At 39.2% G+C, this 27,487-nt stretch overlaps 1 protein-coding gene and 1 long non-coding RNA gene across 2 annotated transcripts in view; both read right to left on the bottom strand.

Moving 5' to 3' along the window:
- LOC127577508 (uncharacterized) overlaps positions 1 to 6,521 on the bottom strand; it is a 75,986-nt gene extending 69,465 nt beyond the window's left edge. The window contains exon 1 of the long non-coding RNA XR_007957386.1: positions 6,397 to 6,521. This is a non-coding gene — a long non-coding RNA (uncharacterized LOC127577508). The remainder of the gene's footprint in view (positions 1 to 6,396) is intronic.
- A 938-nt stretch (positions 6,522 to 7,459) lies between these two features.
- On the bottom strand, positions 7,460 to 27,271 carry cotl1 (coactosin-like F-actin binding protein 1). The gene is made up of 4 exons (XM_052028322.1): positions 26,959 to 27,271; positions 26,792 to 26,874; positions 25,110 to 25,267; positions 7,460 to 7,930 (listed from the first exon to the last, which is right to left on the bottom strand). The coding sequence occupies exons 1-4, from the start codon at positions 27,033 to 27,035 to the stop codon at positions 7,820 to 7,822; spliced, it is 429 nt and encodes a 142-aa protein (XP_051884282.1). The 5' UTR covers positions 27,036 to 27,271; the 3' UTR covers positions 7,460 to 7,819.
- Positions 27,272 to 27,487: the final 216 nt, after the last annotated feature.

Genomic DNA, 27,487 nt, shown 5'->3' with positions numbered 1-27,487 from the left:
GTTAGACCTGCAGAATCTTCCATAAATGAGCCAATGAGTGCCTAATAGGATGAGTGAATGTGTAGTTTGTGAGGCACAGGACTTTTTTTGCATTCCTGAAGCACAAATTCAAGGTCTCAATCACCATCCCAAATGCTGCTTCTCCAGTTTGAAGAGTTTGGGGCCAAGGGTTCCCAAGAGCCTGTGGGGAAGTTGCATTTGACTCTCCCCACAACTCCCTGCCCCCCCCCCCCCAAAAGGAGGCTGAGCACAGCCTTGAATCATTTCCTCTGTCCTCCCAGTAATCCATTTGTCATATCAAGCTCAGAATAAATTGTTTTAGGAGTCTGGCAACAGGCACACATGATGCTGCTTGCCTAATGGAGACGACTGAGTGTAACTGGGGTCTCAGTGATGTGGACACTGGCCTGGACCAGGACAATAATGATTGAAACAATAAGCAAACTAAAAATTTGGAGGACTTTGTAGAGATAGCATTGGTGGTATCTTTCCATTACCTCATGGTACACAAATCACTCCACCCCAATTTCCATTCTGCTCTGAGACCAAAGTGCCTACAAAAAGTACTCTCAATTATGCTAAGAATTGCTGCAATTCAAAGGCTCACACAAGGCTTATGATTGGTGACCAAGAGTAAAGGTATCTATGAACTAATTACATCCTCCTTACATTTATCGTTGATAGGAGTCTAAAGTAAATGAAAATTCAAAAAAACTGCAGGTGCTGGAAATGTGAACTAAGACAGAAAATGCTGAAAACACTTAGGGGAGGGGAGTCTAAAACTGCAGGGCATTGATTTAAGATGAGAGGGAAAACATTTAAAGGGGACCAGAGAGGAAAGTTTTTCCACACAGAAGGTGATAGATATGTGGAATGAGCTGCCAGAGATAGTACTAGTGGGGGGCACAATTACATTTAAAAGTCATTTGGACAGATACGTGGATAGGGAAGGTTTAGAGGGATATGGGCCAAATGCAGGCAAGTGGGACTATCCCAGGTCAGCGTGGACAAATTGGACTAAAGGGCCTGTTTCCGTGCTGTAAAACTCTGTGACTTAGCAACTTTGTGTCTGTGGCAAGAGAAACAGAAGGGCATTGGCCTGAAATGTTAACTGTTTCTCTTTCCACAGATGCTGCCTGATCTGCTGTGTTTCCAGCACTTTATTTTTATTTGTGAATCTAAGGTGATAGTTGAACTTAGGGTTCCATCATAAATGTACTTTATTGGTGTCATCAGTTCATTCACTGAAGAAAATGGCATGCTCCAGAGTTAACTGTGTTGAAACCAAGCAGAGGCAACCTATACAAGTCAGTAATAGGTTTTATTAGCTCACTGGGAGGTGGTCCAATCCATTCAACAATTGTTGGAATGCAGCAATCTTCTCTCTTATAGGCTGGCATATCTATCAAATTGGGCTGTGATTGTCTGTCATGTGTTTACACCCCTTTTTGAAGAAGGGTACTACATTTGCCATTTATCATTGGTGCTGTCTCTGTATGCAGGGAGGATCAGAAGATTATGGAAAGCTATGCTACAATCTCCACTCCCAGCTACTCAGCTACCTACATTTTATCTCAAGCAGATCAGATGACTTAAGTGTAAGCAGGTTTTTCCGGTACCACCTCATCAGTTTTCACCTGTTCATTAACTCTTTCTTTCCATTGAGATTTTGGCAGCATTCTCTTCCTTGCTAAAGACCAGTGCAATGTACTTATTATTCCTGTTATGCTTCTGCCTCTACATGGATCATGTTCTCTATCCTTAGTAGACCCATTCTTCTTCGATAGGCCTATAAATAGTAAAGTGTGTTGAAAGATTCCTTTTGAGTTTTATAATTACTGTCATTCTCTGCTCACACTTTGCATTTCTTTTCCACTACTTTATTCACCTTTGTTCTCATTTGTAATGTTCATAAGAGATGCACCAAGCAGCCATTTTCACTTTCTGCTTCATATTCTCTATCTCCTTTGTTATCCAGGGACCTCTCACTTTGTTTTCCTTGCCTCGTTTTCTCCTTGGGTACAGACTTGGCACATTCCCACAAAACCATTGAGAAAACAGATCTGTCAAATCCATATACATATGCTGTCAACTGATCTCCACTAAAGGAGGAAATGGAGTTCCCAACTGTGCAGAGTGCCTCCACAGAGATCCAAATGCACAATATGTAACCTGCTAGATCTGTCCTTTCAACAGCCAGCAGTTCCTGCAATGGTTCAAACTTTGTGGCCTTCAGCTTGATGGATGAAGTACAGGTATGTAGCTAAACCAGTGTCGGCAGAAGGCAACAGATCTTCATGACCTGCCATTTTGAAATGTTAAGCCCTTGGATGCATCACACCTTGGACATTGTGGAGATGGGTGTACTGCTTCTGAAGCCTGTTGGGAGGGTGGTGGGGGAAAAGAGAAGGGATTTCCCTGTATTTAGAGTCCCTCTCCTTTTTATGGAGGCCCTATGAGACCAATATTGAAGCTCTTGGGTTGTTTTCATCTCTAATCAAAAACAATCTGCTCCTAGATTAAACTTCTATCCCTTGAATTCAAACAAACTTTTTCGACTGGTATAATTCATTTTGTCAGCCATCAATGTATTTACAATTTAGTTAACAAAGGTTATTTCCAATGATCATCTGTAGATTTAGATTGGAATACAATCATTTTTTGACTGATCTCATTGTGAGAGCAGGCTCCTTTGTGCAATTCTGTAAACATGGTGTCCCTTTGAGTATTGGTACCATGCAATGAATTGAAAAGAAAAGCTGTCACTCTACAGAACCGGAAAGAGCTTTCCATTCTATAAGGCAGATAATCCAAAAGGGATTTCCCCTAGTTAATACAATTTATTAACCCACCTGTTCCATACCAGTTCTCTGAAACAAGCTTAATTGGATTAGGCAGAGGATCTCTTTGAAAGTAAACGATCACGGGCTAGAAAAAAATCTAATGTATAAATCGCTGACGCTCTTGTTCATAGGACAATCTGTAATCCCTTTGCTCCCACCTTAAGTAGATGTCTTCATTAGAAAATGCACTGTAATAATCTGTCAAAAACTTATAATTGCATTTTGTTGTATCTGCACTTCAGGATTTAAAAATTGAACTATTTTTAAAATCACGTATGCCTGAACATTTCAGAAATACCCCTGGGACTATATTGTGTAATGCTGATATGTCAGTATAGCATCAGATTATAGCTTCAAATATTGATGATTTTGAACTCTTCACTGACAAGGACAAATACAGCATTACAACACATGAACAGCATTCTGGTTGTGGAAACAAGAGACTGCAGATGCTGTAAACTGGAGCAAAAAACAAACTTCTGGAGGAACTCATAAGGTCAACATTTCAGGTCGGGACCCTGTAGGGTCCCGACCTGAAACATTGACCATTTCATTGCCTCCACAGATGCTGCTTGACCCACTGAATTCTTCCAGCAGTTTTTAGAATGCTGGTTGTATTGGCCTCTTATACAACATTCACAAGATGAGATCCAGCTGGAAATCCAATGCACACAGCAATACATCTTAAAGCAGAGCAAGAATCTTAAGGATTGCAATCTATGATGGACAAGACCACCTCAACTGAAGGAGCAGACATGTGGGAGGATGAGGTGTTATTGCAAGTTAATCTAATATACTCAAAGTCATAACAGTGTAAAAAAAAACTAATGATGTGCAAAGAGATGGAAATTCTTGCCCACTATCACCCATCCCCACCCGCCTGTCACTCCATCAGCGTTGTCTTGACTCGAAGTACCAATATCACATAACAAGATTGTAGACCAAGTTAACTCATGTCTCACAAGCATTCCACAATGAATAAATCTATTCAGTGAGATGTTATGTACTGAAGAGTCCCCTCCGGAGCAATTTTCCTCTTTCAATGATTGGTGCCTTGGCATAATAGCAGGAAATTTCCAAGCACACAAGTACCTTGCCATCCTTTCCTTCTTATACATCATGGACTTCAGTTTGTATTGCACTTTAAAACTCTACTAAATGGCTTCCATATTAGAAAAGAATTGTAGCCAAATCATATGGGTTGGCTAACAACAGAGAAAGGATGGGAAAATTGCATGTTCTCTTGTAAAATATTCTTAAGGGCCATTTCACTTCCAAGTTATTTTTCTTTGCCTGTGGACAGTATTAAGGACCATTTTTCCACTGTTCAAAACCCTTTAAAGTTACTTGTTAAATTACTTGATCATTTGTAAAACATTCAATCAAGTATTATTGACCTCATTGATCTCTGCTGATCAACAGACTCTGGCCCTTTATTCCAAATAAATACTTTATTCTAATTCACCTTTAAGTTACAACCATGTCTCAAGTAAGATTGTGAAAATTCACAATTGAACTTTATTGTTTATTACAGTCTTGCATCAAGACTATTGAACATCTGCTTTCCTCTTGTAAAGATCAAAATGCAAAACCATAGATTGAAGACTTTTGATCACAATGTCCAATATCAAGAAAGTTATCCAATAAGGTTCTGGTTAGAATCAAGATGGCCGAAGCTTGTATAGAGCATAGATACTAACAGACAATTTGGGAGAAATGGCCTATTGCTTTGCTGCAAATTTTGTTATTCCTCCCCCAAATCCGTGAGTAATTCATTCAGGTAGACTAGTATATAAAGTTCCATACAGGCAATCAAATGGCTGGGAAATATTCAAAATTAATGTTAACAATGCTTATTCAACATTGACCCCTCTATAAAGGAGAGAATCTAATAAATAGGCTAATCTTTGTAATAGAGAGCCTCACGTAGCTCAAGTCCTATCAAATAAGGAAAAAAGTTTAATGATTTATAAACTTGATGAAATATGGTACAAAAATTTTGGATCTCATCAGTGTTCTTTATCAAATATCATATGCAATCAATATTATTCAAAAAGGAGCCAAAACCAACAGCTGCCAAATACATTTGACAGGCCAGCATTTTAAGACAATGTTGCTGACTATTTTAAGTGTGTTGGTACTGTATGATTCTATAACCAAAGACAAATCGCAGCAGGTTATAAGAATAGAGCAAAATTTATAATGACTTTCCAAGGTCTGTTCCACATATAAACTTCAGAAGGTACATTAAGTAATGACAGGTCTGCATTATGTAACAAATCAAAAATAAAACTTAAGCTATGCCTCACACCAAACTGTAAACAAAATGCTAGGTATTCATAAGCTTCTCAATTCATTAACTTTAAGATGACACCCTCATTAATTTAATGTCCTTGCAAAATTTGTATATAAAAATCATGAGGGCATAAATGGGGTGAATGCACTCAATCTTTTCCCCCAGGGTTGGGGAATCAAGAACTAGAGGGCATCAGTTTGGGGTGATTGGGGAACAATTTAATAGGAACTACACAGAGTGTAGTACATCTGTGGAATGAGCTGCCTGAGGAAGTGGTTGAGGCAGGTCCAATAAGAAATTTTAAAAAGACAGTTGTACAGGTACATGGATAGAAAGGTTTAGAGGGATATGGGCCAAACAGGCAAAATGGAATTAGTTTAGATTGGTATCTTGGTTGTCATGGACCAGTTGGGCCAAAGGGCCAGTTTCCATGCTGTATAAGTCTATCAAAGTTTTAAATTTGAATCAGCTCAGTTCATTTGAAGAATACTCCAGCAGAGTCAATTGCCCTGGAATTAAATATTGCACTGATTCTTATAAGTAAACAAGAACAATCTTTTAAAAAGACAAGCAAAGGGAATTTTTAAACTCATTGTATATTCGTTTGCAGTCAATGCAAAGAATCAGCATCCACTCAAACTGCAAGGATGGTAGAACCATTGCAGTTTCTAGTTCTGGAAGGATGCCAATGTGATGTACAATGACAAAGAGCACCTATGGCTGTTGACAACTTGTTTATTATGTCCTTACTGCTTATGTGTAAGCTAACCAAAACGATCTTTTCTTGAAACAGTGCAGACAAACAAAATTATGAACTGAAGCAATTCCTTGCCAACTGCTGCTGGATCACGACTTTTGTAACAATTTGAATTGACTAGTTGCTTAAAATTATTAATCTCAATGCACCATCTTCTTTGTACAGTACTCTACCAATGACCACACTGCTTCATCTGCAAGCAAGACCACGTATGATTGTATAATTATTGCAAATTTGCTGAGTAGCTAGAGGTTTTTTGTGAGCACTGCCACAAAATTTCAAATCTCTTTGTAAACCATAAACCAATTTTATTTCCCCATTCTCCGATTTCCACCATCACGAGTTTAAACACATGCAAACCTCTGCTATTTTCTATCTTCTATCTTCCACCAATTCCATTTAACATCACACTGACCTTCCCTGGCTCAAGGGGGCCTGGGCAGGGGCAGGTGTCCAGTGATAATTCAAATTTTAAATTTTCATTCTGGCTTTCAAAATACCTCAAATTTTCACTTCTTCCCATCTCTGCAACCTGTTCCAGTCGCAAAACCCATCCAGATTTTTTTTGCATTCCAATCCTGGGCAATCCTTTTTGTTTTATTTTCTCCTTCAAGGTGCTTTCAACAATTCATCTCACTTGGCCAAGCTTTAGGCCATCTGATCTTATACCTCCAGAGAGGTTTACTAACATTACTTCCCATAAAACAATTTTGTTTAAAAAGTGCTATGTAAATACTAGTTGTTATTGCAACAGAGTAGTGTTTTATCACAATCTGGATGAGGCCTGTTTAATAGACTGCATTTTCTTTCACTCAGCCTTTTGTATCAAGGCAACTGCAAATTGTCACTTGCATGACTGGAGTTTTTGTAGTGAAAAATTAAAACCACAGAGCCTCTTGCATACATAGTCAATGTCACCATTTGCCAACTTAGAATCAAAACCAATTAAAGACTGTAATTATCCTTCAGTCAGTATGCAACTTTTGTTCTATGGGATAAAGAAACAGTTCAGTTGTACCACTGGCATAAAAGCCAGAAAAAAAACACTGTAATTTTACTTCAAATATTCATTGAATAACCACACAACCAAAGATCACAATGGCTGCAATACTGGGAGACCACCTTTCAGCTTAAATGCTTGTTCAAGTTTAATAGAAAAAAATCCCAAGCTAAACAAAATCTTACTTGCAGGACATTTTATCCCAGATCTGATATCCGGGCTATTGCACAATCTTCATTTGGTATCACATCAGTGGATGGAATGTGAATTTGCAACCTTTGGAATGTTACCAATTTCTTCAACTGCATAATTGAATAAAACAGCTAGAGGCATGAAACATTCCCATCACGATGTTTCAACAAAAATAAAAAAAGACCAATCACTAGTGGATTGTGGTTTTGATGGTTACCATCCAGTTGCCGTTCCAGAAAGCCCAATTGCAACAGTTACAACTGCTACAGCAATTGCTGTCGGTTACATATACTGAGTCTCATGAAAGCAGTACTCATGATTAAAGTTGGATGTTTAAAAGTTGCTTCAGGTAAAAAAAAACATAACACAAATTCCATTTTTGAAAAAAAATTTATTGAGAATGCTTCATCATCAGTCACCCACACCCACTACATAACCTTTATTCCAGAACAAAGCCTTGGGAAACTTGCATAGAAAAGTTGAAACAAAATAATTCTTCTCCTGGGACCATTTGAAAACAGTCAACCACAATTTAAACAACAAAAATTGATAAGCTTTTGACTGTGCCTGTTGGCTCTTACATGCACCTCTGAACTAATTTAAGGAGGGCATTCACCATGCTGAATGAGTACAAGTCCCTTGGGGTTGCTGTGGGTGGAGGTGCAGCTATGTGGCCATCCCATTTTCTCCATACCCTATAGCAAAGCAGCAGATGGTAGGTTGCTCCTATTTCATTCGAGTTGTGCATCATAATTGGCTCCTCCAGTTTTCTCTAGTTCTTGTTTGATGTATTCCTCAGCCAATTCTTGTTGGTCACAGATGACAAACTCCTTAGCAAAGTTCTACAAGAGAGAAAAAAAAACTTAGCATGAGTCACTTAACTCTTGCTCTTGGCACAAAATTTACTCCACTCTGGAGAAAACAAATACTCCAAATGATCCTTGCAAGTTCATTAAAGAGCAAAATTCTCAAAGTGAATAAGCCATCGATATTCAAGATTCTTTAGATGGAATTAAATAATCAGAACTGATCAAGAGCTCTGAAAGCACATGGAAAATATGGACATTCTTTGAGTAGCCACTATCTGTAATAGCAGCCTTTGTAGTCAGATATTAAGCAGTTCTGAAGGACAAAACAAATACAGTTAAAAATCTTAGGTACTTGCAATGTTTTGCTGCATTGTGATCACTTCACTGGCTATTAGCCCTCAGGCTATTATGCTAAGTGGAACACTGTTTCAAAACAAGGTCTTATATTGTTTCTCCACACATTTCCCAAGCAAACCCATCTAGAACCAACCATCCTTCTAACTTTCTAGTGCAAAGTTTGCACTCCAATTTGACATTTATCACCATGACTAGTCTTTGTACCATAATACCGTCTGCTCCCATGACAACCACAGTTCATTTCCAGTCTTTTCTGGAATTTACAAAATCGAACATCCTTCTAAGGAAGGAGGATGAATAGCTCTTTTCTCCTCAAAGATCTGATTTCTCTTATCCATTTAAAAAGATACTTACAACTCATTTTATCTGTACTCCTACCACAGGTAGCATCAGCATTCAGAAACCTGAAGAGGCCAAATATTTGTGGGGTACAACTGGGCAGAAATAAAATCACAACACAATGTACAAATTGAAAAATTGGCTGATTTTACACCCAACCCCACCCCTCCCCCCAAGCAGTGTGGGAGGTGCATTCAAGGTAGAACAAAAGTTAATTGTGCACATAAAAGGATTTAAACTTGGACTGACAAATTCACAAAGTATTAGTACACAAGGTACTTTATTGATAGTATTCTCTCAGCAAACAAGAGCTTAAAAAAATTTACTTTAATTTGAAAAAGATTTATTAATAAATGCCAGGTTAGATTACTTTTACAATATCCTAGTAATGCTAATAAATTGGCAAAGTAAGCAAGGGAACAACATTCTCCCCCATGTGGCATCAGCTATAAATCAGACCTGTTGTTGGGGGGGGGGGGGGGGGGGGGGGTGGTGGGAGGAAGCAGTGACAAATGTACAACATAAATTTATGGAAGATGTAATGTTGGTGCTCAAAGTGCTCAATACATTGGTTTGGGGTCAATGAATGCATGCCCAAATAGTAAACTCAGTTTGTCAACCACTCCAATAACAATTCAACTTTTTCCAAAATATAAACCATACACCTACAGCAATGCAAATGTATGATCTCAGATTTACAGGATGGGGAACACACTTGTGTATCCCAAATATCCTGTACAGTCTGAATGTTCATTGCAACACAAGTGTCTGTTTAAACACTCCCCTCCCATTCATAATTACCCAATGGTCCTTTCATTGTGTATGAGACACAAACATCCCCAACATACATAATCATTTGATAGCTTGACAAGAGTTAAGATTTCCTTAGCACAATTTTCAAAAACCATTCAACAGCTCACTTTGCATCTATATCAGGTGGGAATATTGACCCCTTCATTCTCTACTAGTGAGATAGCAATCAAAATTAAAAATCACTGGTATGCAAAATATAGTACACAACTCGCAAAAATTTCATAATATCAGTTCAAAGATTCTATAACCGATGTTACATTGCACCAAGTCAATCTTCATTCAAAATGCCCATGACTAACAGTGAAACTAAATTAATCCCAAAATATAACAATTGAAAACAATTTGCATTATAATGTTTCCCAAATATATTGTGTTGAGTGGACTAAACAAGTGTTTCTACTTCATGTAGATGTCTTCTGTCAAGGAGCTTGCAATCATAAATCAGTGTTCAGAGTTTCAGGAAAACACTTCCAAGCAGCAAATCTGTGTTAAATACTAATACAGTCATTTAGTGAATACATTTTCTGCATTTACTGAAGCTGAGGCTTTTATAAATTCAGGCCATCTGTTTTTAGACCAACTTATTATCGCTTACAGAAGTTGTATTGTAAGTGTTAGAATGGATGCATTTTGTTAGCTGATGCTTGACATTCATGCTGATTTACTCTGCACACTGAACACAGATTGTTCCCAAAAGCTGTTTGCAGGATTCTTTCCTAATACAATACTCTGTTCACAACCAAGATGCAAAAAAAAAATGGAGTTTTATTACTGGATATAGTAATTTACTTTACAAATGATTAGTGTCTCATTGTTCACTCCAAGCCCAAAAAAGACTGCATTATTCCCAATAAGTTACTAAACCTGCAAAAGAAGTGGCAATTAAAAGTGGCAACACTAGTATTATCATTTAGATTTTATTTTTATTTATACATACACAAGATGTAGGCTTCAATACCATTACCAATTTAGTGCCCATCTGTAAAAGCCTAAGATATTGAGCTGCCCCCTTGTCCTTCTGCAGCCTTTGTGAAGGTAATCCCGAAGTGCAGGATTTTGACTGAATGACAATGGAGAAATGTAATGCATTTCTTAAGACACCGAAGAAGTCTACCAGAAAAGCTGGCAACACATCCTACACAAACGCAAAACTCAAACTTTTTCCCCTCACCAACACCCAAAATACTACTCAATTAATTACAAGATAGATATTTATTAGTCACATGTACATTGAAACACAGTGAAATACATCTTTTTGCATTGCTAAGAATGTGCTGGGGTCAGCCCGCAAGAATGTGCTGGGGTCGCCACTCTTCTGGTGCCAACATATCAGATTAGTAGTTATTTAGTTATGAAGTAGCCACCACTGGAGGTCCAAGATCTTTAATCAAATTCAAACTCCCGCTCAACAGCTGGGGAGAATACAAATTCAAGTTTAAAAAAGGAATTAGAAATAAAGTTAGTCTTAATAACAATGGCCATGGCACCATTATATTGTCATAACAATCCAATGTGACCTTCAGGGAAGGAAACCTGTCAGCTTTACTGAGTCTGGTTTGTCAGTATCCCCAGACCAACCGGTGGGGTTGACTCATAACGGTCTCCTAAAATCAGGGGCAATCAAGGATAGACGATAAATGCCAGTGACATCTAGTCAATGGACAAATAAGTTTAAGAGAACTGAACACCAGCCAGGATGCTAGTTAATTATTATACAATTAAGACTTTGCCTTGAAAGAAGAACAATATACAATTCTTGAGAGATTTGATGTGACAACTAGGGAGAAAATGTCAATCGTTTGTTTTCAATGTAGTCAAACTGCCCCATCATCACCAAAACTGGCTTCTGGAATCACATGTTAAAGAGAGAACACCAATTTAATTGAATTAAGGATCCAAGTGCCATCAACCTCTAATTACCAACAGGCACAGAAATATTTTATGGTCTTATGAACAGGCATATTGGCCCTGACCTTTCAACACAATCATATGCATGCAATTGTCACCCAGAACTTCACCAAATAGGTGGATGGACCTAAAATGGAGGAGCATGTCAGGATTTGCCCATTCAGTTGGAAGTGATTTCTATATCATGTCATTAAGCCTCTCATTCTTGAGAGTTTATGGTTGATTTTTAAAAAATTAGTTTTATTGTCTGTAGTACTCATCCTTGTGCAGATTTACCAGTCACCTCGTGAGATTTGTGCTTTATCCATATGCTATACATCCCAAAGTCAGATTAATGATTACATTCCTTTGCACTTCTACCCACTGCACTGTTGTCTTTTAAGTTAAGAATTTGAACCTGTAAGTAGGCTTTGAAGTTTTTCAAGATGGTCTCACCATTCAATGAGATCATGGTTGATTCCATATCTCAAGTCTGCGGCTAAATGTCAGTGAACATTGAGCACCATTTTCCAGTGACTGCAAGTGACTAAGTAACAAATATCTGCAATATAGCATAATACAGTTAGTAGTCATCTTTTTTTTAAATTACAAATGATGAGATCCTCCCTTTAGAAGTAGCTGCACCATGAAACACCAGTAACAAGAGTGTGGGAGAAAACTTCACTTGTAGTTGTACAGTGAAAAATTCAGGATCAGAAGCAACCCTGCAGTCTTTCAGCTTTCTTTCCCCCCCCAAAAGTAAATTCCACACATTTATCACTGTGGGAAGCCATTAAATCTAAATCATCTGTACTTTTTTCCCCCTCAAGCTCCAGTTGGTCCTAGCTGGTTCTTGAACATGACCAACTCAAAAACAGTCAGGATTCAGTTGTTAACCTTAAAAAATTTTTTTTAAAAATATCAACATTTACCTAAATCTTCTCTAGAGCAAACTTTCCAAAGTTCTGCTGCTGCTGCAGCTGCAGAAATCAGTTAATTACAGCTAGGTATTAGCTCAGTTATCTTTTTTCTGTAGGACTCAGCCTTGTGCAGATTTACCAGTAACCTCCTGAGATTTGTGTATTTATCCATATGTTATATGTCCCAAAGTCTGATTAATGATCACATTCATTTGCACTTCTAATTATTGAAATATTGTTTTTAAGTTAAACAAATCCTCAGATCTCCATTCTAGGTTGTAGCCATTTAGTTCGGACTCCCACTTATATCCCTTCTCTGGTTTCATTACCTACCACATTCACATTAAATGCTATTTGTAACTCATCAACTCGATCCTTTTCTGAACTTGTTTGTATTATCCACAAATAAAAGTGAATTGCATGCTTCGAGTTATTTTGAAGTTTACCATTCTATTACCAATTGTCTGTTCCCTGAAGAATTTTAACAGAAATTCTTTCTTTCTACAATCAACTCCTCATGAGAATGAAATGTTACTCTAATCTCCACAGCATAATTTTCAGATGAAAACCTTGAACCTGTTTGCAAACTCTACATGATTCACAGTGAAGACAGATAGAATGATGTTCTTCCCACCAATTGTCTGCTCCTCCCAAACCCAACCCCACCACTTTTCAACTGGGAGAAAGAGTGCAACACACTTTTGCCACATCCCTACTACCTTTGTAAGTAGCCCATGAATTCCAAAAAGGTGCCTCATGCCACATTTTCTCTTTCAGCCTTCCAACAGCTCTTCACGCTTGCAAACCTTGCAAGTGCTCATAATTAAGAGTTGGCAAAACATGCAGCTACGCTTGGGAGTATGTCCCATCTGTCCATCAAGAATAGCAAGAGAAACCAAATTAATGTTCAAACGACTTTGAATACTTAGTGCTTCCAACCTTCATTTGTCACTAATTTACATGACTGTGATATTAGTCTCACAAGGTTTACTGCAAACTTCCTACTTGGATCACAATTATACAATAAATGAACTGAAGTGGAAGACCTTTCACATCCACCCAATACAAGAAAGCAAGTATCCACAGATCCATTTCTACGAACAGTAGAATACAACTCCAGAGATATGGAGTCAGAAATCTTTAAGAAATGCTGAGCTCATAGTGCCAGAGTTGACCAAAATTCTATCCCAGGATGCAGTTTGAACCCTGTATCTGTGCTGTAATTTTCAAACAGGGTGTGAGCTGAAAAATCTTGAACTTGAATGCAAGCTGCTCTCTCTGGGCCCTTGCAACATGACAATGTCACCAAAGGTTACAAATCAACATAAATAACAGGAATATGCCAAAACATTTTCTCCTGCCCAGTCTTTTGAATCAGAACAACAGGATATCACCAGCATAAGATCCATTCACAAACCTTTCAGAAGGACTACAAACTTACACCCTTCAAAGCATTTTTGTTGCACCAATGGCCAAATTATTTCTCTATTATTTTAGGGTTTTGTAGCAGGCCAAAAGGATGAGGATGGTACAATGAAAGGGGAGTTCACGTCAATCAAATTGTTATGGCTGTAATTTTTTGGATTATAAAGAGAGTTTGAACAAACTTTGCTAATTTACAAGGGAACGCTAGACAGCATTGATTGCCTGTGCAGAATAAAGAGATTAATATTTAAAATTAAATAATACCTGGCAAGGCAACTGTAGGAGATCAATCCTGTCTGCAAAAAGGAAGCTGCTGGAAGAACTCAGCAGGTCGAGCAGCATCTGTGGTGGGAAATTATTGATGTTGCAGGTCGCAACCCTGCATCAGGACAGAGTGGAGGGGGAAATAGCCAGTATAAGGGAGGGGTGAGATGGCCCAATAAGTGATAGGTGGATAGAGGATAGAAGGATGACGGGCAGATGGAGATGCTGCTGAAGGGTGATAAGCAAGGACACAAAGGCTACACTGCTGGAATTTAATAAGGAAGGTGATAAATCAAACCATTAGAGGAGAGGTGAAGGGAAGATGGAGGAGGGGGTTCAGTGGGTGAAATGTATGGGTAGCAGGTGAATGGAACGAGTATGGGAAAGGAAACAAAAATGGGAAGACTGGAGAAGGGTCAGAAGGAGAGAAAGGGGAACACAGGAGGCAAGTGTTACCTGAATTTGGAAAATTCATATGTTCACACCATTGGGCTATAAACTACCCAGAAGGAATAAGGCATGGTTTCCATTGAGTCTCACCCTGAGAAGACAGAAGGATGGACAGGTCAGTATGGGAATGCGAAGGGGAGTTGAAATGGGATGCCACCGGGAGCTCCGGATGGCCATTGCAGATGCTCTGCAAATCAGTTTTGCTGATGTAGAGTTGGCTACACTGGGAGCACTGAATGCAATACATGAGGTTGGATGAGGTGCATGTGAACTTTTGCATCAACTAGAAAGGGCTGTTTAGGTCCCTGGTTGGTGGTGGGGAGAAAGTGCAAGAACAAGTGCTGTACCTCCTGTGGTTGCAGGGGAAGTGCCAGGGGTCAGGGAGGGGTCCCTGCGGTGGGCAGAAAGGCTTAGGAGGAGAAGATGTAGATAATGGTAGGATCCCTTTGCAGCTGGCAGAAATAACAGAATGATGCACTGGATGCAGAGGCTGGTAGGGTGAAAGGCAAGGACTGGGGGAACCAAATGGTCATATAACCGAGATTCCACAAGACCACTCTTAGCCACAAAAAAAAAGTCAACTACACTGTCTAATTAACAGTGAAGGTGGTTACAGGGGGATTTTGATCAGCTAGGTTAGTGGGCTGAGAATTGGCAAATGGCTTTCAATTCAGACAAGTGCAAGGTATTGCATTTTGGGGAGTTAAATCAGGATAGGACTTGTACAGTGAATGGTTGGGCCCTGGGAGCATTGTGGAACAGAGGGACCTAGGAGTTCAAGTAGAGTCTGCTGAAAGCGGCATCACAGGTAGACAGGGTGATGAAGGTGGCATTTGGTATGCTGGCCTTCAGTCAAGGAATCGAGTATCGGAATTAGGATATCATTTTGCCGTTGTACAAGATGCTGGTGAGACTGAACGTGGAGGATTGCGTACAGTTTTGGTCACCCTGTTATAACAAAGACATCATTAAACTGGAAAGAGTGCAAAGATTTATGAAGATGCTGCCAGGACTTGGGGCCCCGAGTTAGTGACAGGTTGGGCAGCCTAGGACTTTATTTCTTGGAGCATAGGAGATTGAGGGGGTGACCTTATAGAAGTGTATAAAATCATGAGGGGCATAGATAGGGTGAATGCACATTTTCCCCAAAGAATGCAAACTAAAAGCAAGTAAAAGATTTAAAAAGGGACCAGAGGGGAAACTTCCTCACGCAGAGGGTGGCATGTACATGGAATGAGCTGTCAGAGAAAGTGGTTAAGGCATGTATAATAAATAACATTCAAAAGATCTTGGATAAGTACCTTGATAGGAGGGGGTTAGAGGGATATGGACCAAAGGCAGGAAAATGGGACGAGCTTGGTGGGCATCATGGATGAGTTGAGCTGAAGGGTGTATTCTGTATTACTCTATGACTATGATTCTAACTGCATTATAAAAACTGCTGTCCAACCACAAGGGAAATAAAACTAGTCCAAGAAACCACAATGACCCTGATTTTCTGTGATCTCTGTGCCAATCTCATTCACCCAGCTCAATCTCCAGCACCTTTTGTGTTGCTCCATATTCCAGCATCTGCAGTCTCTTATGTCTCAATCATGATTATGTCATTCAGCATTGGAACTGGAAACCTCTTCCACGGGAACAATATTCTCTGACAAAGGAACCACCCAACATCTACTCGTTCTATCCTTGCATTGCCTAAAATCACTGGTAGTTTCCCCACCACAATTCAACCCACATCTGCATGCACTGACCTGAAGCATCTGAGTCTGAATGATGGAAGCCCTGCCTACAGCTGAAGGCTTTAACAGGCAGCAAAGACCCAGCTTCGCCAGCTGTGTGATCTTTAAATGTTATCAAGTATTTATGAATATCACTTAAAATTTAAGTTGAAAATGAAATTAAAAATGAGACAAAGCAGAATAATTAAAAAGCAACTTATCTTCTCCTTTGACTCCCATAGTCCTATAATCCCCATGGAAATGAATGGGATCACAGATAATGTACAAATCTAACAAATGCTGGGGAACAACACCGAAGGTAGACACCACTGGACAGAGGATATTTCCCCACCACCAAGACCATTAAATATAATGGAGTTCAAAATAACCGATACAGATTCCCATAGGACACGGTAGTAACAGATCTTGCTGCAGATCAAAAATCCATCTCAAATTTTCAGCCTTTGGGTATTCACCCAATTTTTAGTTCACGGTACAAATTATCTCTAATTTCACACAATTCTATTTTTAGAGTAACCATTTGCAAGATATCTTAATGGCTTCCCAAAAGGTTGCCCTCAATTGCAAGCAAATAACTTAAATTTAAATGGCTACTTTACCTGGAATTATCTCTACCTTGGTAGTGATTACAGGGCATACCTCATGTTAAAGCAGCTCAAAAAAAATCCATGTCTAATGAAGTAAAACCAGATTAGTGAGCTACAGCACTGCAGCATTTTTCCCCTCCAAACTGGAACATTTTAACCTCCTTCCAATCATCCAAGATCTTAAGCCATTAAATGTATAGGGCACACACAGCATGTGTCCCATTTATTTAAAGACTCTTGGGCAGTTCTCATCTGGGCCAACTGTCCCATCTATTTTAAGGATGGTTTTGAGTTTGAGACTAGTATCCTCAACTGCTTTGTTGATAATTAACACAGCACCTTGACTGAGCATTTTCTTGAGAGGAGAGATTGATATCTTGAGAATCTCTCCATGCTCCAATACAGCATTCGTGCTCCATTTACTGTTAACTATGGCTAAATATTGCTGCAATTGTCTTCTTCATTTTCCAATAGGGTGTAGCTGACATCAGCTTTCATTTCCCCAAATACTGCATCATGCTCATCTTTAGATTACTAATTATCTGCTTTATAGAATTTTTAAAAAGTTTTCATAAAGTCCATTTTCCTTCTACATGAAGAGCCAGCAATCTTGTATTATTCTTGCCTTAAGGATATAAACAGCTTCCACATGTTATAATATAAACATACACGAAACACTTTTAGGCAGAGTCACATCTGAGCCCATTTGGGTTGACTAGTTTAAGCCTTTTTCTATTAGTCAATCCTGTAAACCTTAAATTAACCATAGATTTTCACCATCTTTTCTTCCATTAGTTGAATGGAACTATTAATGTTCACTACTTCCTAAGTATTCCTCCAAATGGAAAAGCCATAAAGCTAGCATTGTGACTGAACACAATCTAGCAATTACCCTGGCAAGAGTTAGGAAACAATCTAACAAACGTATCAGCTGCATGTCCAATATCAGATGCAATCTCATTGTGGTAGAGTTGCTAGTAAAGATCTGCAAATATTGTTTAATTCAAGATACAGTTATTTAACTTTATAGTAATGTGTTCATGTTGCTGTCCTTAAGTCTATAAAGAAAAAAATCATGAACAGACAAAATGTATTAGATTATCTAAAACATTTAAATTATTTTCTGATTATAATCTGACAAGCAGAAAAATAGATCAAAATATATTTGGGAGGTTAAAGAGAGGAAGCAGAGGATGGTATGGTTGATGAATGACATTTCCTTTACTACAAGAAAAATTTCTCTCCCAGTAATGTTAAAAAGCTGAAGACCTTCCAAGTTTCCAAAGCAGATTTTCCAATAGTCTCTTGGTTTAGGTATCACTGGATGTGCAAACATCTGTGTAATTGTAAAATTGTAAGAGGATGAATCTAAATTTTAAAGATCACTAGTGTCCTTGGGATGTCCCAAAGCCAAATCGCAGCCAGACAGCTAGTTTTGGAATTAATGCTACAATATAGGCAAGTACAGTAATGAGAAAATTAACCATTGAATTTCTAGGTATAAATTTGAAGTTAATGGAATGAACCGCAGAAGCCAAGCACAATGCACTGCTATTACTCTTTAGTTTAGCACAACATTGTGGGCCAAAGGGCCTGCTCCTGTGCTGTACTGTTCCATGTAGCACCATGAACAAGTGCATTTACCCTCAAGCAATAATTTCACAAATAAACAGAAAAATCAGAGTTGGTTAACTGGAAGGAATGTTGGCACCAACCTTTATCCAAATACTGTTTAAAGCTCAAACTGACAAGTGGAAGGGTGGTGTCTGGAAAAAGCTGCTTGTCAATTCATAAGGGATTTATCAAATGAGATTGAGGATTGAACATGAACATGGTACATTAAAACCAAATTAAAATTCTAATTCCAAATTGCTTGCTTCTAGGCGCAACTTTCACCCTGGAGACAGCACAGGAGAGTAGGCAACTCAAACAATGCTGCCATGAAATATGCATGGATACTTGAGAACGTAATAAGCAATCCTGCTATGGATTTCCTATCTCAATAATTTCAGGCTCATCTACAGAAAGGCAAAGCAAGGTGAAACAAAAAGCAAAGAGAAACAGAAAGCAAAATTAAACTCGTACAGATTTGCAGAATCTGGCTTACTTACATGCATTAACGTGCCAGATTTTGAACAGATGGGGCATAAGCAAGTGGTGGTAAACTGAGTATCGCCCAGTAGCACTCTCATCTGCTGTGATGAAGTTCTTCGAGAGGTTGTTCATGGCTAGAATTAACTGCTGCCCAGGCAAGGACCTGGAGCCACTGCAATTTGCCTACCGCCACAATAGGTCTACAGCAGATGCAATCTCACTGGCTCTTCCATTTGGCTTTGGAACACCTAGACAACAGCAGTACATATATCAGGCCGTTGTTTATTGACTACAACTTGGCGTTCATCAGCCCCTCAGTACTAATCAACAAGCTTCAAAACCTGGGCCTCTGTACCTCCCTCTGCAACTGGATCCTTGTCAGGAGACCACAGTCAATGTGGATCTGTAGGAACATCTCCTCCTCACTGACAATCAACACGGGCATGCCTCAAGGATGCATGTTTAGCCCACTGCTCTACTCTCTCTACACTCATGACTGTATGGCTAGGCACAGCTCAAACACTATCTAGAAATTCACTGATTATACCACTATTGTTGGCAGAATCTCAGATGGCGAGGAGGACGTAGACAGGTGTGACATAGATCGGCTGGATGAGTGGCGTCACAACAACAACCTTGCACTAAACGTCAGCCAGATCAAGGATTTGACTGTGGACTTAAAAAAATTGAGAGAACACACACTAGTCCTCATTGAGGGATCAGCAGTGGAAAGAATAAGCAGCTTCAAGCTTCTAGGCATCAACATCTCAGAGGATTTATCCTGGGCCCAACACATTGATGCTAGTGGCTCCTAATAAAGTAGAAGTGGTCCCTAATGGAGTTTGAGGAGATTTGGTATGTCACCAAAGACTCTTGCAAATTTGTACAGATGTACGGTGGAGAGCATTCTGACTGGTTGCATCACCGCCTGGTATGGAGGCTCCAATGTGCAGGATCAAAGAGGCTGCTGAGGGTTGTAGACTCAGCCAGCTCCATCACGGGCACATCCCTCCCCACCATTGAGGACATCTACAGGCAGTGCCTCAAGGCAGCAGCACCTCATTGAGGACCCTCACCATCCAAGAGATGCCCACTTCTCGTTACTACCATCAGGGAGGAGGTACAGGAGTTTGAAGACCCACACTCAACATTTCAGGAACAGCTTTTTCCCCTCCACCATTAGATTTCTGAGCAGTCCACGAACACTACCTCATTATTCCTCTTTTGCACTATTTGTTTTTGTAACTTGATTTAATTTTTATGTCTTGCATTGTACTGCTGCCGCAAAACAACTAATTTCATGACGTCAGTGATAATAAACCTGATTCTGAGTGCCGTTTCTCATCTTCACAATGTCCTTTGGCAATATCTTAAAAAAACAATTTCCACAATGACACCAAGGACTCACACCTCTCCCTCACAACCCCCACTCTTATCTTTTTGACTAGATTGAAAAGATAAAATTACTTGTCTGATATCCAGTGCAGAATGAGCAGAAATATTCTCCAACTAAATATTGGGAGGACAAAAACCAGGAGTCTTCATCCCTCAGTCACAGAATTCATCCATCTCCCTGTATCCATCTGAAATTGTTGTAATCCTGGGTATCAAATCTAACCCAAGGCAAGTTTCTGACCACACATTCATGCCATGAAGACTAAGTTTTCCAACCAATTCTCAACTCTACACTTATCTCATTTAATCTGCTGATGAAGAGCAGAGCTGTTGTTACTTTAGACTCAACTATCCCAGTGCATACCTGGCCTGCCTCCTTCACTCTGCTCTCCTGAAATTTGAGGCCACCTAAAATACTGCACCAAATCCTAAGTCTCACCAACTCCCATCTACCCCTCTTCTGTGCTCGTGACCTGTATTAAATTCCAGTTATTTTTAAATTGTCATTAATTCTACTTCTGCAGTCTATTCAACTGGCAACCTTCCAGTTATATCTGCTTCTCCCATATATCCTAAATTTAACCATTCCACACTGGTAGTCATGCCTCCAGAGGCCAGAAAAGTTTGGAATTGCCATTTTAAGTCATACATCTCATTTACATATCTTTCCTCATTTAAAATGCTCCCTTAAAATGTAGGATCATGTCTCAATATATTCCCATCAGCTTTAATGTCAAGTTTACTAGGTTAAAGACACTATATAAAAACAAAGTTTTTATTGTTGTAAAATTAAGACTTTCTATGAACTTTAAATGAATACAGTCTACACGCCATCCCTAATGCAGGGCATCGTTCCACCATCCCAATAAAAAGTGTTCATCTCTTGTGGAATGCAACCCACAAGAGTAAAGTTGCATATGGACCACTGGGAAATCTTTTTCTCCTTTCTCAGAATTCAAACCAAGGGTCATTGCTACATTCAAGGGCTTTCCAATCGCACCAATGTTCATTCTTTCATGAATGGAGTCATTACCAACATATCCAGATGCAGAATAGTGAAGGCAGCATTTCCACACTACTGTCAAATAGCTAGTTCCAGGATTTTGATCTCATCTTTCTCAGAGTACGTTACGAGGCTGGGCCATGATGTTGAACCAGTCTTGGCAAAGTTACTGCATTGTAAAGAGTATGCCCTGGTATACTATGTTTCCAACATGAAGGAAATTAAAGCCTTAAGTAGTGATGAACCACTAAGTCAGCAGTACGCTTTGTTGGAGCTGCACTCATCCAGACAAGTTTAGATATTCCACCACACTTTACTTGCATCTTGTAAATAGTGGAGAGGATTAGGGTGGGTTACCTTCTATTACTGCCACAAATATCTTATGACTAGCCCAATCAAGTTCCTGGTCAGGACCTTGATAGGGAATTCAGCATTGTTAATACCAAGAAAGTGGTGGAATTGGAATATTATTGTCAATCGTACCGAGGTACAGTGGGAAAAACTCATCACGCATACCATTCCTACAGATCAATTCATTACACAGTGCATCGAGGTAGTACAAGGTAGAACAATACAGACTGCAGAATAAAGTGTTACTGTTACAGAGAAAGTGCAGTGCAGGTAAACAATAAGGTGCAAGGTCATAATGATGTAGATTGTGTGGTCAAGAGTCCATCTCATCATACTAGGGAACAATTTAATAGTCTTATAACAGCAGCATAGAAGCTGTCCTTGAGCCTGGTGGTAAGTGCTTTCAGGCTTTTGTATCTTCTGCCTGATAGGAGATGAGAGAAAGAACGTCTGGGTGGGGTCTTTCATTATGCTGGCTGCTTTACCAAGGCAGTGAGAAGTATAGACAGAGACCATGGAGGGGAGGCTGGTTTCTGTGATGTGCCGAGCTGTGTCCACAACTCGCTGCAGTTTCTTGCAGTCTTGAAGTTATTTGAGGTATGGCCCACTATGGTGATATCATCTGCTAACTTGTACATGGAGTTAGAGCAGAATCTGGCCATGCAGTCGAGTGTTTCGGGAGTAGAGTAGGGGTTATTCTATATAGGGATATACTCCTATACAAGGAATAGAGTAGGGCGATTAGAATCTCTATCGGAAAACTTCACTCTGGGACAAATTCTACTTCCCACATGGTGTATGCAGAACAAGACTACTTCATTATCCAAGAAGTTGCAAATGGAACTGAACAGTGTGCAATTAGCTCACATGCTTAACTTTCAAGCTGGTAATTAGCCATATTGGATTTGTCCTGCCTTGTGAATAAGGCATACTTGAATCATTTTACACTTTATTGATAGTTTAGCTGTACTGACTTTTCTCTTAGTACAATTATTTCTCTAGCAAAGTCTTCAGCATTCTTGATATCCTGCTGCATTTTAGCTGAAGACGAGTCTAAGAGCACCACATCTGTGACAATGAACCAGGGGGAAGTGGCAAACATGGATAATTGCTGTTACTGCCTAATATTGCTGCAAGTTTCAGAAGTGACAAATTACAAAAACCACAGAAAAAGGCCATCTTCTTAGTTTCATCCACGTTACATCTGTCAACTCATTGCACACTCACATTCTAAAGAATCAGTCATCCACAAGAAATCTGGGTTAGTGTAGGGAAGAAGCTGGGGGAGATGGTGAAGCATATCAGCATATCCTCAAGCACTGCCATCCATAGCAGCCTAGATCAAAAATGGGAGACCACACTGGGGGAGGGGGTAGGGGAAGAAAGGAGGGAGGGAAAAGAAAATGTGGGTGTGGAGCAAAATGCCCAAGCCTAATGACTTTACCATCTTGCAAAAAGGTTTTGCCTTGTCCATTAGTTGGCAGTAGATAAGACCATCTTTATTTATCCATTTTTAAAATAAGGTGCAAGCCATCTGCAAGGTAACGGCATTTCTTTTGCTCTGTAGGTTAACCAAAGTGCAAAAAAAGCTGAACTTTAACAGCAAATCAAGTTTTTTAAAAAAAATTTAGGCCCAAGCAATAGCTTTAATTTCTAGCAAGATTTTTGAATATACTGTATTCTGAATGTCTCAGATAGATTTTGTTCCAAGTATTCAAGAGTATTACCTTTTCCAAAATAAATCAGGAGTAAAGAAGGGGTGAGATGAAGAAATTATTATATTCTGCACCTCCCTCTTCTGCCTTTATTTAAAATCAGACAGATGTTTAAAACAAAACCACTGCATACCAAGTTGTTCAGGAGGCTTGCATTCCATATTAGCACCTTTGAACTTGATCAATTAACTGTCCTTTATTCAGAACTTTCTTGGGCTTAAACATGCACAGATGCTTAGCTACATCACAAGTTTGATTTCTTGACCCAATTTCAGAATCGAGACAAAGTGCATTTGAACTACTGCATCTGAATGCAAATGAAAAAAAGAACCGTTTCCAGATAACTGATGCAAGAAATACATTCTGAAGATACATGAACCTTTTGCACCAGGCAGACCGTTTTCATTCTCAACACTTGTACCATTGGTGTGCTTGTGTAACCATAATAAATTGTAAAAGTATCACTTAATATTAACTCAAGTGTGATGGCAGACAAGGCAACAACAGTTCTAATTATAGTACAATGACTAGAAACTACATGTTCATTAGTTTTCCCATGGCATGTTTTTTGACACAAGGGAGCAGGTTTTGATTCATAGGAGACAGTCTACTAATGGAAACCTCTGTTCTCCTACACATACCAGTTTAGTTTTGTGTGAAAGCCTGTTTTCAAAATTTCAGCTGTGAAATTTACCAAGGATGAGCAACATGACATAACCAGGACTTCTTAACCCCAAAGCTGCCATTGACTTTAAGATATTAATAATGGAATGGAAAATTGATATAACATTTTTAATGAACACCAAATTAAATAAGTACCATATTTCCTCATATCATAGCAGCCATTTTGGCCCACTGAATCTAAGCCAGCTGTCACTAATTTACCTGTAGCCCATTTCCCCCATATTCCCATCAACTCCTCCCAGATTTGACTAGTCAATCACAATCGAAAATGCATGGAATTACAGGGAGAATATGTAAACTCCACACAGACAGTGGAAGTCATGTTTGAACCTGGGTTACGAAAGCTGTGAGGCAGCAGCTCCACTGGCTGTGCCAGTGCGCCACCCAGTAATTGTAATATGAAGCATGCAGGCCACATACTCCAACTGTGAATAGAACACCTACTTCCACAAAGCAATCAATTTCACCCACTGGACATTTTTATTGTTTGCAAAATTGTGCCAAAAGCACAATGCTGTAATAAAAAAAACAAAATGCATATACTTCTTCTCTCCACAGATACTGCATGACATGCAGAGTTAATGTTTCATGTCAATAAACTTTAGTCAAAACTAGGAAATGTTAGAAAGCAACACATTTTAAAATCGCAGAGTATATCACAGACATTCCTTTTGTTCTCTTCAACCCTTCCAAAACTTTTATAAATCTAACATGTTTAAAGTTTCAGAAGGGGTGAAGAGATCAAAGGGTAGGTCTGTGATATCCTTCTCAGCAACTTAAAATGTTTGATCTTTAATTTTCTTAATTCTGAAGAGTCTTTAACATGAAACGTGTCCCCCCCCATGACCCCTTTCCACAGTTGCTGCCTAACCTGCTAAATATTTCCAGTATTTTCAGTATTTGTCTGATTATTGGCATTTGCAGATTTTTTTTTGCTTTTCAATGAAAAAGTCATGTGTTGGTCTTTATACTATCAAAAGGATTTTAAAAGGTGCTATATTAACAAGTGTACAGCTTATAGTTTAATTTGTATTATTGCTATATCTCTTAATGATTAAAAACGTTAAGGCAACATTACTTAAAACCGATAGTAACCACGCCACCTATTGAATGGCTCTTGAATAATTTAGAAGTAACTGCAGGGTTAGTAAGGTTTTAAAACCAAAACAACGAGTTTAAAACTTACCTGTACTACTTCCTTTACCAAACTTTTATCAGTACTGACTTTGGCTCTCTGCAGTACGGCAACTCCATCTCCAATCCAGGTAATCAGAGCAAATTTGGCACGTTTGCTCATGGCATCACCAGTGATGATCCGATGAAACCCATATAATATGCGGTCATCTGCCAGCCAGAATCGCAATAAATTACAATCAGTACAACTTTGAATCGGAACACTCAACCGTTCAGTGAGCAGCCACAAGAGAACAAATAGGTTAACAATTAAGAGGTGGACCTTGGTCACACCCATCATCTCTACAGATGCCAAATGTGCAGCCTACCGTTCAGTTTTAGACTTCCAGTTATTTCTGCCTTAAGGAGACAGCCATTTTCACTGATAAATCAACGTCCGGATCTAACCTAGGTTAAAGTGCTGCATACAACTTTCAAATAATGGCAAAATTCAAGGGGTATATAATGACACACGGTCAAACATCTACTTTAAAAAAAATAGGGTAAAAGACTGTATTCCAATGGGCATCAGGGCTCAAGCTATGGTCGAGCTCCGAGCATTTTAAAGAATTCCCAAAAGGCAGAGAGAATACACAGAGGGGCAAAAGGCGCTCATCTCCTGATCATCAAGCAGTTGACGGAAACTCGCCTTTTTCTCGCCACACCCAACAATGACGGGGGGAACACAAGGAAACCCATGCAAAATAGGCAAAAACTAAATCCTCAAAGTCTTGGAACCAAATCTATCCAACAAAATATTTAATAACGGTTTAATAAAACTACAACCTTTCGAGTGAACAAAAGCCGATTTCCAAATACTGAATTTCCTGTGTCTTTGCATATACAAATTATGCCGCTTTGAGATTAAAGTTCCCCATGCAATTAAATTTTGACTAATGTCTGTAGTGTCTTAGAATTTAAACTATCTCAGATTGAGAGTCAGCCAATTATTCTGCGGGAATTGCGAGTGTGAAGTCTTGCACTCTTTGGAATGGTTTCATATTAATTAGTTACATATTACGATTATAGCGAAGTATAATAGACCGGCGGTCGATATTTGAAGTTCATAATCTTTAAATACGAGCAAACAAAAGTGGCAAGCAGGAAACAAAAATCAGTGACCAAATGAGTACCGCACCATTGAAAAAAATGCAACTTTTAAATCGGTAATATACATTCCTAATCAGATGCAACAACTTCTGCCTTTGTACTGTAGAAGTTTTATTGAACTTGGCAATTAATTGTTTAAGGACTTGGGTGATAATAAAATTAATCATTTACAAAGTCCCCAACCGATTTCGTGGAGCTTTGAAATGCCGTTCGGCAATCGGTGTAGGATCTTAGATCTGTCCAAAACAGTTACTCCACAAGGCTATTAACCATCGCCCCCTCTCCAAATTGTAATACCGAGTACAGTCAAGTTAAATTGCTGCAATTCAATTCACACACTTTTCCCTTGCCCGAATTAATATTGCGAAAATTAGGAGCCAATGATAGGTTTAACTAATACGGTAACGGGGCCATTTCCACGGGGAGGTTCCTCACTGGGAACCATCACATGATGAGGTGGTCTGGGTACAGGTTTTCTGTGGCGCAAGGTAGGTGGGCTATGGACCACCTTCCACTCGGTAGGTGCTCGACACATCAATAAAAACAAAACAAAAACGCTTAGTCATAAAAAGCCCCAAACCTTACTTGTGCATTGAAGTTTAAATTCATCGTACGACGTGCCTTGTGAATCAGGAACAATAATGTTCCCATCGTATTTAAAAATAACCCTGAAAGAAAGAGAAAAAAAACACTCTAGATAGATATACAGTAGATGTGAATGATAGGTTTGCAAATTTGGGGCTGAAACTGACCAATTCACATCGTTGTTGTCATCCCGGACCATGTTATAAGACTCTCTGCATGCTTCTTTATCAATCTTCGTGGCCATTTGAGCGATAGGTAAATCAGCTGGCGAACTTCTGTGCAATAAATCCCTGATCCGAGAATCAATGGACTAACGGAGGCAAGAATAATAACGGTCTGCAGCACAGCTGTTGATGGGGTTTTATTCGAGGATGGGCTGCGGCAGCTTCCACGGTATCTAATAGCAAGCCTCAGACATACGTTAGGAAGCAACCACTATGAGACTGCAGATAAATGCAAGCAGCTTTAGCGGATGCATTTCAGCCCCTTTTTACCGGCTTTGGGCGTGTTGATGTCGTATTTCCGTCTGTCGTGATCTTCGCCTTTGAAAAGCTGATTTCCGAAATGACCGCGGAAAAGAATTGTCTCCCCCTGTAGGAATTCAGCAGGGAGAACCGCTTAGGAGTGAGGTGGTGCTATGAGATAAGATGTTAAGGCTGCAGACTAATTATTTTTTCCACTGGTTTTCTGGCACTT

This window comes from Pristis pectinata, chromosome 13 (assembly GCF_009764475.1).
Source record: "Pristis pectinata isolate sPriPec2 chromosome 13, sPriPec2.1.pri, whole genome shotgun sequence".
NCBI classification, from domain to species: domain Eukaryota; kingdom Metazoa; phylum Chordata; class Chondrichthyes; order Rhinopristiformes; family Pristidae; genus Pristis; species Pristis pectinata.
This window is presented reverse-complemented; position numbering and strand designations above follow the sequence as displayed.